General features: G+C 34.4%; 1 protein-coding gene across 2 annotated transcripts in view; it reads right to left on the reverse strand.

Moving 5' to 3' along the window:
* Window positions 1-19,640, reverse strand: part of DNAJC2 (DnaJ heat shock protein family (Hsp40) member C2) — a 60,243-nt gene that overhangs the window by 10,004 nt on the left and 30,599 nt on the right. For both annotated transcript variants that reach the window (XM_033959621.1, XM_033959620.1), the window contains exons 12-13: window positions 19,429-19,498; window positions 732-916 (exon numbers count right to left, since the gene is read on the reverse strand). In XM_033959621.1, coding sequence (XP_033815512.1) covers window positions 732-916; window positions 19,429-19,498 — 255 coding nt within the window. The remainder of the gene's footprint in view (window positions 1-731; window positions 917-19,428; window positions 19,499-19,640) is intronic.

The raw sequence follows: 19,640 nt of genomic DNA on the forward strand, positions 1-19,640 counted from the left end.
CGCATGCTGCCTCAAAGGCATCCAGCATCTCTGAGGCTGCAGGAGAGAAAGATTCACCCAGAAATGAGAGGATCTATTAATTAAACTGACCGTGAAGTGAAGTATTTTCACCAGATGAAAAACAGGTCAAGCCCAATATTGTACATCATCAATCAAATTTTCTGTAACTTTGGGAAGTTCTGACTAATGAGCTATCACTACACTCCCTACGTATTTATATCCAGAGTACTGCTTCAGAACTGTTAAGATAGATTTATTTGCACATTTATAGTCTGTCTGAACCAAGTGGATTAGAATATGTTACACAACAAGTTGTGATGCATACACAACTAACACTTCAATGGAATACTAGGGCTGCAAATAAAAGAAAGGGGAGCTCAAGACCACTTACTGCACAGCCGAATGTCTAGCAGGACATTATATTTTGGCTGTGATCTGGAAACCTTGAAGGAGTTCTCTCTACTGCTAAAAGCATTTGCTTTGTGCTAGCAACAGTGAAGGAAGTGACATCAACTCAACACTTTGACATCACTTTTTAGGTCTAACACCAGATTACTAAATCCAGCACTAGCAAAGAGCTTTTGTCAAGATAATCAACCTGCTTGTTGCAAAATAAGATGCTTGTATAGTCACTGTCTTACAGTTTCAAAAAGGTTTGAAATCTGAATAAGTGTTTATGAAAGTAGACAAGTGGTACAGATTTTCGATATGAAGGCTGAATTTACTACTACCTGGCATTGGTTCCAGCAGGAAAAAGATTCACAGCTTTGATAAGTAACTGCAAGTCCTCTTCTGGCCAGTTCTTGCTCCCACTGCCACCCCCTCCTGCGGCCTGGTCAGCGCTCCGAGCTGCCTGGCGCATGCGAGCCTCTGCCTCTTCCTTCTCCTTCTTCAGCTGAGCATTGATTGTTAGGATCTAGCTCAAATGTGTGCAAAATAAATCAAATTGTACACAGTAAGACCATGGACAGTACAAATGATATCTTCCGCCAAGAAATTAAAGTGATTTCATCTAACACTAGTACCAAACCTATGAAGCTCTCCCATTTCAAGAGCGCAATAGAATTCAGATATTCTGTGCTCTGTGGCTCGATTTAATCACATTTTCAGACTCGACCAACTGATTAATTTAGCCAGTAAAAAACGTGCCTAGTCAGGCACTTGGCATTTTTTTGCCAGAAATTTTGGAAAATTACCCTAGGTGATTAGAATGGCAAGTTTCAAGAAAGTGATGAGACTTACATACTATATCCTCTGCACTAACATCCACCATGAAAGCATGTGGCAGCTGAGTTTAGCACAGGGGTCAATGCACAAAGCATTACCATGGCTTTAACCTGGTTTTACTATATGCTTTACTGGCTGTGCAACACCCAAATGATTTTAGCAGAATTCATTACCGCAGACCCCATTAAAATGCATGTTAGATGCAGTCATTTTGTATTCCCTAGCCTTGCAAAAAAAAAAAAAAAAAAGAGTCCCACACGTGTTTTTTGCCCAGGAAACATTTCACCGGGAACAGGACAGCATAAAAGGGTTGATTGAGAGGAGTGGGAGGTCTAGTGGCAACCCTTCTCACCCTCCAACCTGGTCATCCTGCCCTGGACTGCTTTGTGCACCAGCCCCTAGCAGTCTCCCTTCCTCTCCCTGACAAGCACCAAGCAGGGCCTATCAGATAAGGGAGAAATTCCCCTATATGGCAGACAGCCCAGCCATGTGCATCCCATGATGCACCGCATAGAGCAAGGCACTGCCATTTTGACACCTATGGCGCCAGAGGCAGAAATAAGTAGGCATCATTTGAGGTAAATGATCAGGGTTAGGCTTAGGAGGGAGGTCCCACTCAACCAATTTTTTTACAGGGGGAATTGTGTATGTGGGGGCAGGTGGGTGCCACTAGACACAAAGGATATTTTTTTTCTTACATAGATTTGAGTTTTTAAAAATACAAGCTATAAGGGAATGCTGAAAATTTCTCAGTCTAACCAACCAGCTTCCTAAATTCTCAGCGTTATTTTGCCGCTACGAAATCTGACAATATAAGTTTGCAAACTTGCCTCCGTGCACTTAGGTTGGCAACACTGTACAAACAACCCAGTAAAATTTCATAGCCTTGGCATATCGGTGTCTCACAGTTGTGTTCATGTCAATGGGGGGTGGTGTCTTGCTGAGTGGCATTCATTATTGTTGCGTGTTTTTGTGTGCCACTGTGAGAATGTCGGAGCTTGAATTAGGGCAATGAGCAAACATTACATTTCTTGTTAAACTTGGCAAGAGTGGAAGTGAAATCAGGGACATGTTAGTCCAAGTTTATGGGCATACCACCATGAAGAAAACGGCAGTGTACAAATGGATTAAACGTTTTTCTGAGGGGAGAAAAGCGTCACTGATGAAGAAAGGTCAGAGAAGCCAGTAATGAGCAGAACTGATGAAAACACTGCAAAATTTCATTGAATTATGTGAGAAACAGGAAAATCTTAACTGAAAATCTTGGCATGAGAAAGATGTGTGCAAAAATGATCTCGAAGGAGCTCACCGATGAACAAAAGCAAAGGAGAGTTGAAGTTTGCCAGGACCTTTTGGAGAGACAAGACATTACATTACATTAGTGACTTCTATTCCGCCAGTACCTTGCAGTTCAAGGCGGATTACAAAAGATGGTAACTGGACATTTCCAGGAAAATTACAATTTTAGGGCACTGTTACATAATTGAGTTTTTGAAGGGAAAATTACAAGAGTGGAGGAGGCTTTGAGGGGGAAATTATGAGGGGGGACGTATTTTGGTATCTAGATAAATTTTTTGAATAGCAGGGTTTTGATTTCTTTTTGAAATGATCTGAAGTCAATCGTTGTAGTCAGCAAATTGGAGATGCTTTGGGCTGTGTTAGCACTGGTGATGAAACATGGGTGTATCAATACAACCCTGAAATAAAGTGTCAAAGTGCACAATGGAAGTCTGCCAATGTTCCATGACCAAAAAAAGTTCTGCCAGTCCAAATCAAGAGTCAAAACAATGTTGCTAACCTTTTTTGATATCTAAGGGCTTGTTCATTATGAATTTGTACCAACTGGACAAACAGTTAAGCAAGTGTACTATTTGGAAGTACTAAAAAGGCTGTGTGAAAAAGTTAGACAAAAATTACCTGAGCTTTTCACCAAGAACTCATGGTTCTTGTATCATGACACTGCACTAGCTCACATGGCACGGCCTGAAAACAAATAACTATTTGAACACCCTCCCTACTCACCTGATCTGGCCCCCAATGACAATAAAGAAAATATTGAAAGGAAGCCATTTTGATGACATTCAGGACATCAAGGGTAATGCGACGACATCTCTGATGGGCATTCCAGAAAAAGAGTTCCAAAATTGCTTTGAAGGCTGGACTAGGTGCTGGCACTGGTGCATACAGTAGCTTCCCAAGGGGAATACTTCAAAAGTGTCCATGGTGATATTCAGCAACGAGGTATGTAGCAGTTTTTCTAGGATGAGTTTGCAAACTTAATTGTCAGACCTCGTAGCTGAAAAGTGTGTTATCTTACTTTGTTAATTTTTCAGTACCCCCTCATACATAACATCAGAAAAAGCATAGAACCAACTATTATGCCCAACTAAAACCAAACAAAATCAAACTGCTCCAAAAAGTGACAATCATAGCCTCAGCCAACCAAAGTCACTGGGAATGAGAGACAGCTCTAGCTGGAGCCCACCCACTTCTGACACAGCTACACTGGACTAATTCTAGCAGCCCAAGTAAATCCCACGATGGATTAATCTGCTATTAGGAATCACAAGAATCATTTAAACCAAGCTTGTCCCAAGTTCAGTCCATGAGGGCTGCAAGTAGGCCAGGTTTTTAGGATATCCCTAATGATTTTGGATTTGTCACTAATAATATATGTATATTTGATATAAGTTATTATATTCATGTGGTATATTTTATTTGTATATAATTTTGGGAGGGGGAGGAGGGTTAAATTCTCTTTTTGAATGATATTGTAGATTTTCAAGTGATATTGTATTTTAATTGATATTTACTGTACACTTGATGTAAAAGTATTAAAAAAAAGGATATCCCTAATGAATATGCATACTACTAAAAATGAAGAAAGCTATTGACCTATTAAACTATAAATAATATAAATTTTAATTCATCAGTCAACATAATAATTCAAAACAACCCTACTCATTCATACTACAAAACCCTTTAGTGACCATAAAAACTTTCAACTAGAGAATGACAGGGTGAGTATTACCCGCGGCTAGCCATGGGTAACCCGCTGAAATGGGGATGAAAAAAAGTTGGTCACCGCAGGGACAGGGAGAAGGCCATTCACCGCCCCGAGGAGCGGTGAATGGCCTTGTACCCGCAGTTAACTGAGGATCATGTGGTCTAGCAGCCTCCTTCCTCCGAATCGCAGTCCAGGCATCTCCCTCCCTCTTCCCCTTCCCTGGCTTACTTTAATTTAAATCTTAACATGCCGCCGGAGCCTTGAAGTCACGTGTTGCTGCTGGAAAGTCCTCCTCTGATGCAACTTCCTGTTTCCGATTGCATCAGAGGAGGACTTTCTGGCAGCCACATGCGACTTCAAGGCTCCGGCAGGGATAGAGAGAGAGCCAAGAGGTTCGGGATTTGGCTTCTGTGCTGGGCTTGATAGGCGATTAGTTTGGCTGCTCTGGAGCAGAAGCAGGGCAATGAGCACGGTTCAACGGATTGTGGAGCTGGCCCAAGGCTGGCCATGGCGCTACAGCTCCTAGATCACCAAGTGACAAGCATCGAGAAGAATGGCTCCTCTTTCTGCGCCATCGAAGTAGATGCAAATTCTTCAGCTTGACAGAAACTTCAGAGGACTACACAGTCATGGTGGACGAGGAGGGTTTTAAAGATACGATGCACAGCTAGAACTTTGCAGCGCACTAAGATGGCTGGGTAGAGGATTAGCTCTGTTGTGACAGGCAAATTTTATTAAGATTTTGGCAGTTAAAATTAAAGAAAAGTGAAGGAAAAGAGAGAATTGAAGTAAGAAATGGCTTCGGGTAAAACTAGTAAAAGTAATCCGGTGAATTCAGGAGCAGGAAGTAAAAAAAGAACAAAAATGGATTCGGTATCCCCGACAGCGGTCCCGTTGCCTCAGGAAGAAATTGATAACAGTGATTTGATGAATGAACTTCAGAAAATTAAAGAAATAGTAAGTGATAACGCTAAAAATATAAAAGATGTGAAGAAGGAAATAGAGAGTCTGACAAATAGAATGCAGGCAGTTGACTTCAAAATTGAGCAGTTAGAAAAGCATGCTGAGAAATCTGAGGCAGAGATGCTGGTGTGTAAAAAAGATCACAGAGAAATAGAGGCGTTGAAAAAGGATTTTGAAGACTTATCAAATCGTGAAAGAAGGAATAATTTGCGTCTGATTGGGATACCTGAGGGGATTGAGCAGAATGATCCTATTCAATTTGTGACTAATTTTATCCCAAAGATCTTGCCATTTAAAAGTTCTTTTCCTTTGGAGATAGAAAGAGCACATCAGATACCGATGAAAAGATCAAATAGTCAGAAGGGTCCCCATCCACTAATCTTTAAGCTGCTAAGACATCAGCAGGTGGTAGAGATTATAAAGCTGGCTAAAACAAACAAGGATCTTAAATGCCAGGATTCTAAGATCTTTATAGTACCTGACTTTGCAAAAGCTACAGCATACAAAAGAAAACAGCTTTTGGATTTAAGACCTAAACTGAGAGCAATGGGAGCAAGATATGGATTGATATACCCTGCTATTATGAGGGTAACTTATGAGAATAAAACTTATAATTTTGAAGAAGCAGGCAAATTACAGGAATTTCTAGATCAATATAATTTGCCTATGGTTTCATGAAAGTATTTAGAAAATGTAATAAATAATATACTTAGATTATTTTTGGTTTATATTTTTGAGTGAAAATTGAAAGATATTTTATAAAGAAGGAAAAAGTGGGGGGGCGTGGCTTAACGCGAGCACGGATGGAGGTGTGATCGTGAAGCTCCTCACCATCCAGGCAATGAAATATAAAAAAAATTTTTTTCCTTCAAGATAACTACATAGAAAATATATATTAAAAAAGCTGAACAAATGATACAAGATAAAATCCTAATTTCCTGCAGTTGAAGTGAGGTATGTGCTGACAGGAGTCGGAAAGGCAGAGAGCCGTTTGTGTTTTCAGCGGTTTCATGAAACTTGAATGCAGCGCTGAGACCGCGAGGTGTATGTGAGTGACCAATGAGTTTGATTGGAAAATTGTGAAGGAAGTTTGTATTCCGACCAGATATAACTGAAACCATAAGAAGGAAAAAATAGATAATCCTTTGATGAAAAGGGGATTGAATAAAGAAAACTGAGAGAGAGGAATACCGGCATTTTCTCTCAGTAATTAAGTGCCGAAGCGCTGAAAACAAATAAATATCAGCTTATTAAAATAAATAAAAATACTGAATTGAATATTATTTTCCTCTGACAAAGCTGCGATTGGGCTTGTGAGAGAGGAGACAGAGAAAAGGATTAACGGAACTTTTAAAAAAAAACTGAAGCAGCAGAACATCGAGGCAGTTGAGAGACGCTGTGAATAAACAGAAGACAGTTGCTTCAAGTTTGTCAAAATAAGGGAAAATAACTCGTTGAAGTGTTGCTCTCCTCGGTCGGAGCTGCGATTGGGCTTGTGAGAGGAGAGCTAAAAGAAAGGAATACCAAAAATTTTTTTTTTTTTTTTTTTTGCTCAGCGTTGAAACGATGTCTCATTAAGTGAGAGTGAATGTCAGAGATAGTGAATTAAATCTGTGAAAAGAATCGACTAATCTGAGAGAGATCTAAGGGAAGGAAAGGTTGTTGGACTGAATGTTCCCCTCCTTCATTGAGACAGTGAAAGGACTTAAAGGAAAAAAACCATAGAAAAGGATTATCACAGCAATAGTGAGAAAAGTAAAAAAGTTTCAAACTGACATAAGTAAAAAGTAGAAAAATATCAAAAATAACCCTCTTGCCAATATTAAAGAGATAAATACACTAAAAAAGGAGTATTCAAGATTGTGACAGATAACTGAGAAAGAGAAAAAGGGCTTAAAAAGAAAATTTTCTACTTCAAAAGATAGAACCAAATCTTGGAAGAAAAGGGATTAAAAACCTAAGAATACCAAACCTAAACCTAAGAGACTAAATATAAGAAATAAGAATAACCAAGAAAAAGAAAACAACAACATGGCAAGCACCAGACAAAACAAAAATGAGGCTGGTACATCTGCAAAAAGACAGAAACAAGACCAAATAACACCAAGCAAGATACCACTTCCTATTGAAGAATCAGACATATTAAGCAAAACAGAAGTTATGGAAGAATTAAGACAAATCAAACAAATGCTTAAGGAAACTATAACTAATATGTCGGAAATGAAAGAAGAAATTTTAAATATTCATAGACAAATGGAAGTTAATAACAAAAGAACAACTGAACTAGAATCAAAAATGGAAGCTATAGAATGTGAATCAAAAAGATGTAAAAACGACAGCATGGAATTAAATAAATTAAAAGAACAACTGGAGGATTATGAGAATAGAGGAAGAAGGAAAAACATTAAACTTTTTGGAATACAAGAAAATTTAGAAGGAAAAAATACTATCCTTTTCCTTGAAAATCTAATTCCAAAAATATTACAATTAGACTTGAAACAACCAATTGAAATAGAAAGGGCGCATAGAATCCCAATCAAAAATTTAGAAAACAAAGGCAGACCAAGACCAATAATTTTCAAAATGCTTAGATACCAACAAGCATTAGATATATTAAATGCTGCAAAAAAAGATAAAAATCTAAACTATAAAGGATCCAGAATATGGTTTTTACCAGACTTTGCCAAAAACACAGCAAATAAAAGAAAGAGACTATTAGATATGAGACCTCTACTAAAAGAAAAAGGATTTAAATATGGTCTATATTACCCGGCGAAAATGAGAGTATCATCTGGAGACAAATCCTTATATTTTGAGGATCCTGAAAAACTAAAAGATTTTCTCTCTAAACCAGAACCTATGATATTTTAACATAAAACATTAAGATGATTTTGATGACTCTATGAAGAATTATAAAAATATGACATATTGAAATATCTGAAGAAAAGGAGGAAAACGATATAAAGAAAAGACAATAAAAATTATAAGAAAGAAAGAACAAGATATAGGGAAATTATTAAATAATACACTACATATATGTTTAAAATAATTTTATGTTAAGATCATAATACTAAGGAAATATAAATTAAAATATTGTTAAATGGATAATGATACATTAATGAAATGTTATGGAAAAATGATTAAAGATATAAAAGATCAATATATATAGATAGAAGGGAAATTTGTTTGAATATTGAATATTAATTGCCTGGAGTGGGGAGAATATTCGGGTTACAATTCCAATGTGTATCCTTAAGCAGCCAATGTATTGGGTGGGAAAGGGAGGGACAAGGAGAATATTTACTAGAATGATTAAGGGAAAAATAAATAAGGGATTAGATACATTAGGGTCAAATATGTGTGTCATGAAGAAAATTTTTAGGATATTAAATATGAAAGAGGAGAGGAAGAAAAATATAATGAAAAGTATTAAAATATATAATGTCTTTTAAAATATATTCTATTAATGTCAATGGCCTGAATCATGTAATTAAAAGAAAAAAAGTATTAACATTTTTAAAAAAGAAAAATGCGGATATTTAATGTCTGCAAGAGACACATCTTAATATGAAGGAATCACAGAAATTATCAGGTGGATGGATAAAGGAATGTTTTTTTGCTCCAGCAGTGGATAAAAAAGCAGGGGTTGCAATTCTTATAAATAAAAAATGTATGGCCAAGATAAAGGTAAAAAGTTCAGATCCACATGGAAGATGGATACATATTGATATAGGTATGGGAAATGATACCCTGACGTTATTCAATATATATGCCCCTAATTCGAATCAATCAGAATTTTTCAAAAAGCTACAGAATATGTTATTACCACTGGCTGCCTCTAATTTAGTGGTGGCTGGAGATTTTAATGCTGTAATGGATCCATTATTGGATAAAAAACCAGGTAAAAATATTAAATCTTTAGGTCTAGATAATTTAGTTCAGTCATGTGATTTGAAAGATATATGGCGTATTCTTCATTTTAATGATCAGGAATATTCATTTTGTTCACAGGTTCATAAATCATTTTCAAGAATAGATTATATTTTTGTTTCAACAAATAAAGTGCAACAGGTGATTAAAGCCTCCATTGATCCTATTATTATCTCGGATCATGCGGGAGTATGGATAGAATTACAATTAGATCAATTAGAAAATAATAGACCTCTTTGGAGATTTGATAATGCATTGCTTGTGGATGACAAATTTTTGGAAAATTTTAAAACACAAATTAATGATTTTTTTCAAATAAATTTAGTGGAAGATACATCTATAGAGAATGTATGGGATGCATTTAAAGCAACTATGAGGGGTAATATTATATCATATTCAGCTTTTATTAGGAAACAGATTAAAAAACAATATATAGAATTAGAAAAAGAAATAAAAATATTAGAAGCTAAATTGGTAAATAAATGGGAATATGAAGTTTTACAAGCTCTTTTGAAAACAAAAGGTAAATATAATGAATTAACTTCAAAAATGATAAGAAAAGATTTGTTTTCCAAGCAAACAATGTATTATGGAAATTCTAATAAGGCGGGGAAATTATTGGCAAATTATCTTAAGGCAAAAAAAAGGAGAACTAATATTAATGGAATAAAAGATGATAATGGTATAATAACAAATCAAACAAATATAATATTAAAACAATTTTTAAAATTTTATAAGGACCTGTATTCTTCCGAATCTCATTTGGAGAAACAAAAAGATGGAAAAAATTTTTTAGATTTAATTAATGGACCTAAAATTCCTGATCATATAAAAAGAAGTTTAGAAGAACCTATATCATTAAAAGAATTAGAAACAGCATTGAGATCTCTTAGAGTTGGATCCGCTCCAGGTGGTGATGGTTACACAGTAGAATTTTATAAAACATTTCAAAATATCCTTTCCCCACATTTATTAAAATTATATCAGACACAACTTATAAAAGGTAATATAAAAGGTACTATGGCTGAATCAATAATAATTGTTTTGCCTAAGCCAAATAAAGATCCTACTTTGGTTTCAAACTACAGGCCTATATCTTTGATAAATGTTGATAATAAACTTTTGGCGAAAATTTTGGCTTTAAGATTAGCCAAAGCTCTCCCACATATTATAGATATGCATCAAACGGGTTTCGTTGCTAAAAGACATTCCTCCAATAACTCTAGACTATTATTTCACATGCTAAACTTATCAAAAAAAATGGATGAACCGGCTTTTACAGTTTCATTAGATGCTGAAAAAGCATTTGATAGGGTAGAATGGAATTTTATGTATCAGGCTTTAGAATGGTTTGGTATAGGTTCTGGATTTATACAAATGGTAAAAACATTGTATAGCTTCCCGATTACAAGATTAAATATTAATAATAAGATATCTGATGGTTTTCAATTGCAGAGGGGAGTTAGACAAGGATGTCCTTTATCTCCTTTGTTATTTGATGTTGTATTAGAACCCTTATTGTTAGCAATACAGCAAACGAGGGAGATACAAGGTATTCCATATTCAGATATGGAATATAAAATTTCGGCTTATGCTGATGATATTTTGCTTTATTTGAGAAATCCAGAGTCTACCTTATCTTCTTTATTGGAATTAATTGATAAGTTTGGCAAATTTTCAGGATATAAAATTAATTGGAATAAATCTGAAATTATACCCTTGAATGTTCATTGTGTAAAAGGATTATTTGATACTTTTCCATTCATATGGAAAGAAGAAGGATTTAAATATCTAGGCATTCAAGTTAAAAAAACAATTGAAGATACTGTAAAAGAAAATGAAAAATATGTATTAAAAAAAGTTACGGAGTTATGTGAGCAATGGAACCCATTACATATTTCTTGGTGGGGAAGAGTTCAAACTATTAAAATGATGATATTGCCTGTAGTTTGCTACCAAATGAGTATGATACCTATTTATTTTCAGGGGTCCTTTTATAAAAAGCTCAATAGCATTTTAACAAAATTTCTTTGGCTTGGTAAAACACCTAGAATAGCTTTAGTAACTTTGCAAAAATCAATTAAGGAGGGAGGGGTAAATTTTCCAAATTTCTATAGGTACCATCAAGCCTATATTCTACGTCAGGGTATGTATTGGATCCTCCCAGAACTTATAGATAATGCACCGGATTGGTTATATTTGGAATGGCGCCTTATGTTTCCCCTAAATTTAGTTCATATGCCAAGTATTAATATACCCAGAAGATACAGAGAAAATAAAATAATAATAGATACTTGGAAAACGTTGAGATTTATTGATAAATTAACACTCATCCCAATATACAAATCAACTAATCAATCCATATGGATAAACTCCAAGATCAAAATTGGCGGAGCTCAAATCCTTTGGAAGAACTGGATTATTGCAGGCATTAGATCTTTAGACGATGTTATTTCAGAAGGTAAACTGCTGGATTTTACACAATTGCAACATAGATTTGGTCTTAATAAAACACAAAGTTTTAAATGGTTGCAATTGAAGCAGGCCATTCAGGTTGGGTTCCCTGAATGGAAAACATTAAACAATCAATATAGTTTAAAGTTCTTATGTTTTAAAGCAGACTTCCTAGGACATCAAGCCGCTTTGTGGTATAAATTAATATCTGGATATTTGAATAAAAAACCAAAAAATGGTCTAAGAGACATTTGGAGCATTGAGATTGGACATCAGATTAATGCATCTCAATGGCCACTAATTTGGTCTTGGAGAATGGGATGTACAGTGTCAGCATCTATGAGACAAACCTGGTTCTTTTTATTACATAGAGCTTTTTGGACCCCTACACGTTTGCAAAAATTAGACAGCTCTAAGTCTAATAAATGCTGGCACTGTAATCTAGAACCAGGGACATTAGATCATTTATTATATCATTGTCCCTATATTAAAATTTTTTGGAATTCAATTTGGCCACAAATTAATAAATTGATGGAAAATCATATTGCAATATCATATGATACAATTTTATTTGGAACAATGATGAGAAAAAAAAGTCAAATTTCAACAGAAAATAACAAACTTTTATTAATTATGACAGGGGTTGCCATTCAACATATAACTAACAACTGGAAAAATTACAACAACCTAAATTATACATTTTGGTGGAATACGATATGTCATTTATTTAAAATGGAAAGAACAATAGCAATACAAAGGGGGACATACACTAAATTTATAAAAATATGGGGGCCATTGACAAAATACTGTAATGAATAAATAATAAAAATTTCTTCTTCTTTTCTTATAGGGATTTTTTTTTTTTTTTTTTTTCATGACACACATAGAGGGGGGTAAGGAAAATAATTTATACATAATATATTATAATATATTATACAAAATGTAATATATGAATGAATACTAATAGAAGGGTGGGGGGAGGGAGAAGGGATAAAATTTAATTAGAACATATTGTATTAGATATAAAAATGTTATTGAATATTTATCAATTCTATTCTAATATGTTGTATACTTTCTGTAAAATTTGAAATATTATATTAAAGTAATAAAAGGGTGGGGGGAGGGTAAGGGAGAAAATCAAATTTAGATATATAATGTATTAGATATAAAAGTGATACTATGTAATTATCAATTGTATTTTAAATATTATGTACACTTTATGTAAAAATTTGAAAATAAAAATAATTGGGAAAAAAAAAAAAAAAAGAAGGAAAAAGTGGAAAAAAAAAATAGAAAAGGAGAAAAATATTTTCTAGAAAATTGTTGCAGTTAGGTTTAAGGGGGATCAACATTTCAAACAAGATTTAAAGAATAGAAATGAAAAATTTTAAAGAGACAATAAGAAAAGAAGATTTTGACAAGGTAAGAAGAGGGATGGAGCATATAGGAAGTGAAGAAAATATGAGGAACAATTATAAGATTTGGATGGTTTCTTAATGTGAATTTATAATTTGCATTTGAGCGTGACTGAGATAATAATATGAGGACACATTGAAGAAATGTGGGAACTTAGAATATAATAAGATGAAAAATACAAAAGACTATTGATGTAAAGAGAAGATGTGAAGATGGACTGATGGAAATGACTTGAGCATTATTTAGATTTACAATTTGCATCTGAAATTGACTGAGATATAAGGATGATGTTGCAAAAATACTTTATTGGAGAAAGATGAAATAGCAATCTGCAAGAAGATGGAATAAGAGACTGAAACAGCAGGAAGAAGATGTACAAGTGTTACAGTTGTGCAGAATGGAGAATAGACTGTAATAGATTGAAGATGCAATGAAAATTAATGAGAGTTTTAAAAAATATGAGGTCTGCTTGGTTGAAATGTTTGATCCTTCTTTTGATGTAAGGTTAAAAAAAAAAATGAATATTATAGGATGGAGTGATGTATGTTCCATTGAAGTTGAGAGAAACTTAGGTTAGACAAAAAAATAAAATAAAATAAAATAATAATATTAATCTTGGGGGGGGTATATATTGTAAGAAATGGTTTCCGAAATATTGGGTATATCCTTTTATAAATATATTAGAGGTATAGGATGGAAGAATGTTTGGAAATTTGAATGAGGGGGGAAGTATATAATAAAGAATTATAGTAAATATGGGTATTTAGGGTATTGAAGAATGGATTGACTGCAGGAGAATTTAGTGTTGGTTGTTTGAAAGATTAGAGAAAGAAAAAATGAGTATGTTATTGCCTGTGGGGAGTTTATTTTTTTGCTCAGTAATATGTGCGTTTCGAAGTTTGCATTTGTGTTAGGGGAGGGGAGGGTGGGGGATGGGAATAGGGGGGGATGGGGAAAGAGGGGAGGGGGGAGACTCATATATTGGTTTAAGGAAAAAGAAAAAATGTATATTTTATGTTTGAGTGGATTATATATGTATTTTATATTTTATTTGTAAAATGGGTTTTAAAATTTTTTCTTTGAATGTAAATGGCCTTAATCACCCTATAAAAAGGAAAAAGGTATTGGAATATATTAAACAACAAAATATAGATATATGTTTCTTGCAAGAGACACATTTGTCTGGAACAGAGTCTATGAAGCTGACAGATAAGTGGATAAAACAATGTTTATTTGCACCAGCGGTAAAAAAGAAGGCAGGAGTTGCAATATTGATTAATAAAAAATGTCCAGCAACATTTAATATGGTTAAGGCAGATCCTCAAGGAAGGTGGTTACTTGTTGACATGAGCATGGGCAGTAATACAATGGCGTTACTAAATATATATGCACCTAATTCGAATCAAAGTGAATTCTTTAAATCTCTACAACAATTAGTTTTACCACTGGCTACTACTAATTTAGTGGTGGCTGGGGATTTCAATGCTGTTATAGATCCAATAATGGATAAAAAGCCTAGTAGAATAATGAAATCAATGGGATTAGATAATTTGGTACAAGTATGTAATTTAAAAGATATATGGCGTATTCTTCATTTTAATGATCGGGAATTTACATTTTGTTCACATGTTCATCAATCGTTCTCAAGAATTGATTATATTTTTGTTTCAGATCAGATGGTACAGCAAGTTATAAAAGCTGACATAGAACCAATAGTAATATCTGATCATGGTGGTATATGGATAGAAGTTAACTTAGTAGATCCAGATAATTCCAAACCTGTATGGAGGTTTGATAATACATTGCTTGCTGATTCTAAATTTTGCACAGAATTTCAAAATAAAATAAATGAATATTTTAGACTTAATGATTTAGAGGAAATTTCGATTGGAATTTTATGGGATGCTTTCAAAGCAACTATGAGAGGACAAATTATATCATATTCTGCATATAAAAAGAAACTGTTAAGAAAACAATATGTGAATTTGGAAAAAGAAATTAAGAATTTGGAATTAAAATTGGTTAATAAATGGGAACAGGAGACATTTCAAATATTGTTAAAAAAATGTGAATATAATGAAATTTCCTCTGGGTTAGTAAGGAAAGATATTTTTGCTCAGCAGGTGGTGTATTATGGTAGTGCAAATAAGGCTGGAAGATTATTGGCAAATTATTTAAAAGCAAAGAAAAGGAAGGAGAAAATAAGCATAATTAAAGATGAGTTAGGAAATTCTCATTCTCAAATTGGAAATATATTAAAACAATTTTTAAAATATTATAAGTCATTGTATTCTTCGGAGTCTTATTTAAATAAAGAGAAAGATGGGATGGATTTTTTGAGTTTAGTTGAAAGTCCTAAGGTTCCTGATCATATAAAAAGAAGTTTAGATAAACCTATATCATTAAAAGAGTTACAAATGGCATTGAAATCCCTTAGAGTTGGGACCGCTCCAGGTGGAGATGGATTTACAGTAGAGTTTTATAAAGAATTTCAAATTTCTCTATTACCGTATTTATTAAAATTATATCAGGATCAACTGAATAAAGGTTGTATATCAGGCACTATGGCAGAATCTTTAACTATTGTTTTGCCAAAGCCAAATAAAGATCCAACATTGGTTTCAAACTACAGGCCTATATCTTTAATAAATGTAGATGGTAAATTATTAGCTAAGATTTTAGCATTAAGATTGGCTAAAGCTCTTCCGCATATAATAGGAATGAATCAAACTGGATTTGTTGCTCAAAGACACTCTTCTAATAATACTAGACTGGCATTTCAGATGTATTATTTAACAAAACAAATTAATGATCCGGCTTTTTCGGTTTCACTAGATGCTGAGAAGGCTTTTGATCGTGTAGAATGGAGTTTCATGTATCAAGCTATGGAATGGTTTGGTATTGGATCCGGATTTATACAAATGATTCAAGCACTGTATAGCTCCCCAACTGCTCGTTTATACATAAATAATAATTTTTCAGATGCTTTTAAATTGCAGAGGGGAGTTAGACAGGGTTGTCCATTATCTCCTTTGCTCTTTGATATAGTTCTTGAACCCTTGTTGTTAGCTATTCGACAGGCAAAGGACATACAGGGTATTCCCTGTGCTGGAGTGGAATATAAAGTATCCGCTTATGCAGATGATATCTTGCTTCATTTGAGGAATCCGGAAACAACAATTCCATGTCTACTGGAGGTAATAGATACATTTGGAAAATTCTCAGGATACAAAATAAATTGGACTAAATCAGAGTTTTACCTTTAAATGTGCATTGTACAAAAGGTATACTTGATTCTTTCCCTTTTATTTGGAAAGAGGATGGAATAAAGTACTTAGGTATTTGGCTGAATAAAACACTTGAAGAGACAATGAGAATAAATGAAAAATTTTTATTACAAAAAGTTACAGAGTTGTGTGAGCAATGGAATCCTTTACATTTGTCCTGGTGGGGAAGAGTACAAACTGTTAAAATGATGATTTTGCCTGTGGTTTGCTATCAATTGGGAATGATACCAGTGTTTTTTCAGGGGTCTTTCTATAAAAAATTAAATAGTATTCTGGTTAAATTTATTTGGCTGGGTAAAATTGCAAGAGTGGCTTTAGTGTCTTTGCAAAGACCAATTGAGGAGGGTGGGGTAAATTTTCCCAATTTTTATAGGTATCATCAGGCCTATATCATGCGCCAAGGTATGTATTGGGTCCTCCCAGAGCTTTTGGAACAATTACCAGAGTGGTTAAGGGTGGAGAGATCACTTATCTTTCCACTTAGGCTTGATCTTTTGCTTGGTATAAAAGTGCCTAGAATACGTAAGGACAATAGAGTATTAATGGATACTTGGAAAACATTAAGGTTTGTAGACAAATTAACTACTCATTCTATTTTAAAATCGAAACAACAGACTATTTGGGTAAACTCCAAGATACAAATAGGCGGGTTTAAGGTTGTCTGGAAAGATTGGATTAAAGCAGATATAAGATCATTAACGGAAGTAATTGATAATGGTAAGATGCTTGAATTTTCACAATTGCAACATAAATATGGTCTGAATAAAAAACAAAGTTATAAGTGGTTGCAATTGAAGCAGGCTATTCAGGTGGGGTTCCCTGAATGGAAATCTTTAAATGATCATTACAGCTTAGAATTCTTATGTTTCCAGGCAGATTTTCTGGGTCACCAGGCCGCAAAGTGGTATAAAATGATATCTAATTATTTGAATAAGAAGCCTAAAAATGGATTAAGAGATATTTGGAGCATTGAGATTAAGCATCAGATTAATGCATCTCAATGGTCACGTATTTGGTCTTGGAGAATTAAAGGTACAATGTCAGCATCTATTAGGCAAACATGGTTCTTTTTGTTGCATAGAGCATTCTGGACCCCTACTAGATTACAAAAATTAGATTGCTCTAAGTCTAATAGATGCTGGCATTGTAAAATTGAAGTTGGAACTCTAGACCATCTTTTATTTTATTGTCCATGTATTCAGGCATTTTGGATATCAATATGGGATCAAGTTAATATGTTGATGGAGAGTCATGTGGCTTTATCCTATGACACAGTGATTTTTGGAATGTGTATGAGGGCCAAATGCCAAATATCTACAGCAAACAATAAATTATTGTTGATTCTTACGGGAGTGGGAATTCAACAGATAACAACTAATTGGAAAGACTGTTCTAGATTGAATTGTAATTTTTGGTGGAACTCAGTTTGTCATATGTATAAGATGGAAAGATTTCTTGCGATACAGAGGGGGTATTTTAAAAGATTTCAAGAGGTGTGGAGGCCATTAATTAAATATTATAACGAGTAAAGTTTATTCTTTTTCCTTAGGGGATAATATATAGAAATGGGATGGGATGGGAGAGATAGGGAGGGAAAAATATTGGAAATATGTTGTTATGAAAAATAAGGAGATATGTAATAGGATGGGATATTTATTGTTTTGCATTACTGGGTATAATAAAATGTTTAAAGTGTTTGAGGAAGAAGGATGGGGGGAGGGACAGATTTCATATCAGATTAATTGTATTATCAAAAAGGGATGTATAATTATATATAAATTTGGAAGGAATATTTTATTGATATGGAAAAGGGTGGGAGGTGGGGGGGAAAATAAAAACATGTATAATAATATTGTTTAAGAATGCCAAGTGTGATATGTAAATTAATTGTAATAATACTGTACACTTGTTGAAAGAAATAAAAAGGAATAAAGATTTAAAAAAAAAAAAAAAAAAAAGATACGATGCACACACATGCTTATTTTGGTAGGCTGACTTGGTGATTTGGTACCTGGTATCAGGACTCTACTTCATGGATTGGCTGGGGCTGGGAAAGCCATAGAGGCAGCTCATATAGTGCTTTTAAGCTTGGGAACTTAGGCTTGTATGGATGCTGCAGGGACAGTAGTCGTGGGGATGGGGCGGGGACAGTGGTTGCAGGAACAGGGCGTGGACAAATTTTTTCCCCATGCCATTCTCTACTTTCAACCTAACAACATTATTGAACTCCAAAGAATAATGCACCAATTTCTCAAACAGTTCTTCTTTAGCTTTCAAGGATGCAATAATCAAATATCACAAATGTTCAGCAGGTAGATATTTCAATGGATATGCAAGTCTTTCATGTATATTCATTAGGGATATCCTAATCTAATCTGCAATTTCTGTGGCACTCTATGCCAAGGCAACTTGCAACTTGAGAGGATCATATATGTTTAGGGATGTAGCAGAGGATCACATTGTGGATAGAGGTACAGCAGTGGAGTGTAAAAAGAATAGGATATTATTGGAGATCCTGGAGGGGGTGATGAGGGATTTAAATATAGGGAGCCAAGAAGTAACATTAGGAATATGGAGCAAAGGTATGGATCATCAGTTCAGTAAAAAAAACCTGGAAGCCAACAAGGGGAGGTGAGAGGGTTGTGAGAATATCTGCCTACTGTCCTTAGTTAACACCTGTTACAGTTAAGTAACTGTGCTATATGAGCCTGCATTATCTACTTTTTAAATTTACCTTTATTGCTATGAAGAAAATAACTAATATAAAATTTTTCAATACAGTGAATACTTCTACAGAAGTGTCAAAAATTGGCACATATAAAGTGATAATTATACTAAAAGTATCTACTTCATTTTAGTTTTTATTCCTTCCCCATTCATTTGTCTCGCATCCTATAACACTATTATACCTTTTCATCCACCCTCAGATACTCTCATAAGATCTTTCTATGTTTAGTTAACTTATCTTGGAAACTAGTGAAAAGTGCTACTCATTTGTGGTTCCAGTTTAAGAAAAGAATCCCAAAGAAGAACTACTTGTATGTCCGCCATTCTGGTTCAGTTCTCTGCTTGACCAACTAAAGTTCAAAAGGATGCCATATCATGCATCAGTTATTTTCACACTGGACTGGTAGTTCCTCTTACCTGCTTCTCTACTGCAGCCTTGCCCTCCTCCTTTGTATTTGAAGCTAGCGTCTCATTCAGGGCCTGCAAACTACAAAGAAAAATACACATTTGGAGAGAATAATGCAGTGGAATATTTTTGCACAGAACACACATACTTGGGAGAAAAGCTGCGTTTCACCTGCATTGGAAAGGACAATTTCTCCATGGACAAGCAGGGTATAATCAGCCAC

This window comes from Geotrypetes seraphini, chromosome 9 (genome assembly GCF_902459505.1).
Source record: "Geotrypetes seraphini chromosome 9, aGeoSer1.1, whole genome shotgun sequence".
NCBI lineage: Eukaryota > Metazoa > Chordata > Amphibia > Gymnophiona > Dermophiidae > Geotrypetes > Geotrypetes seraphini.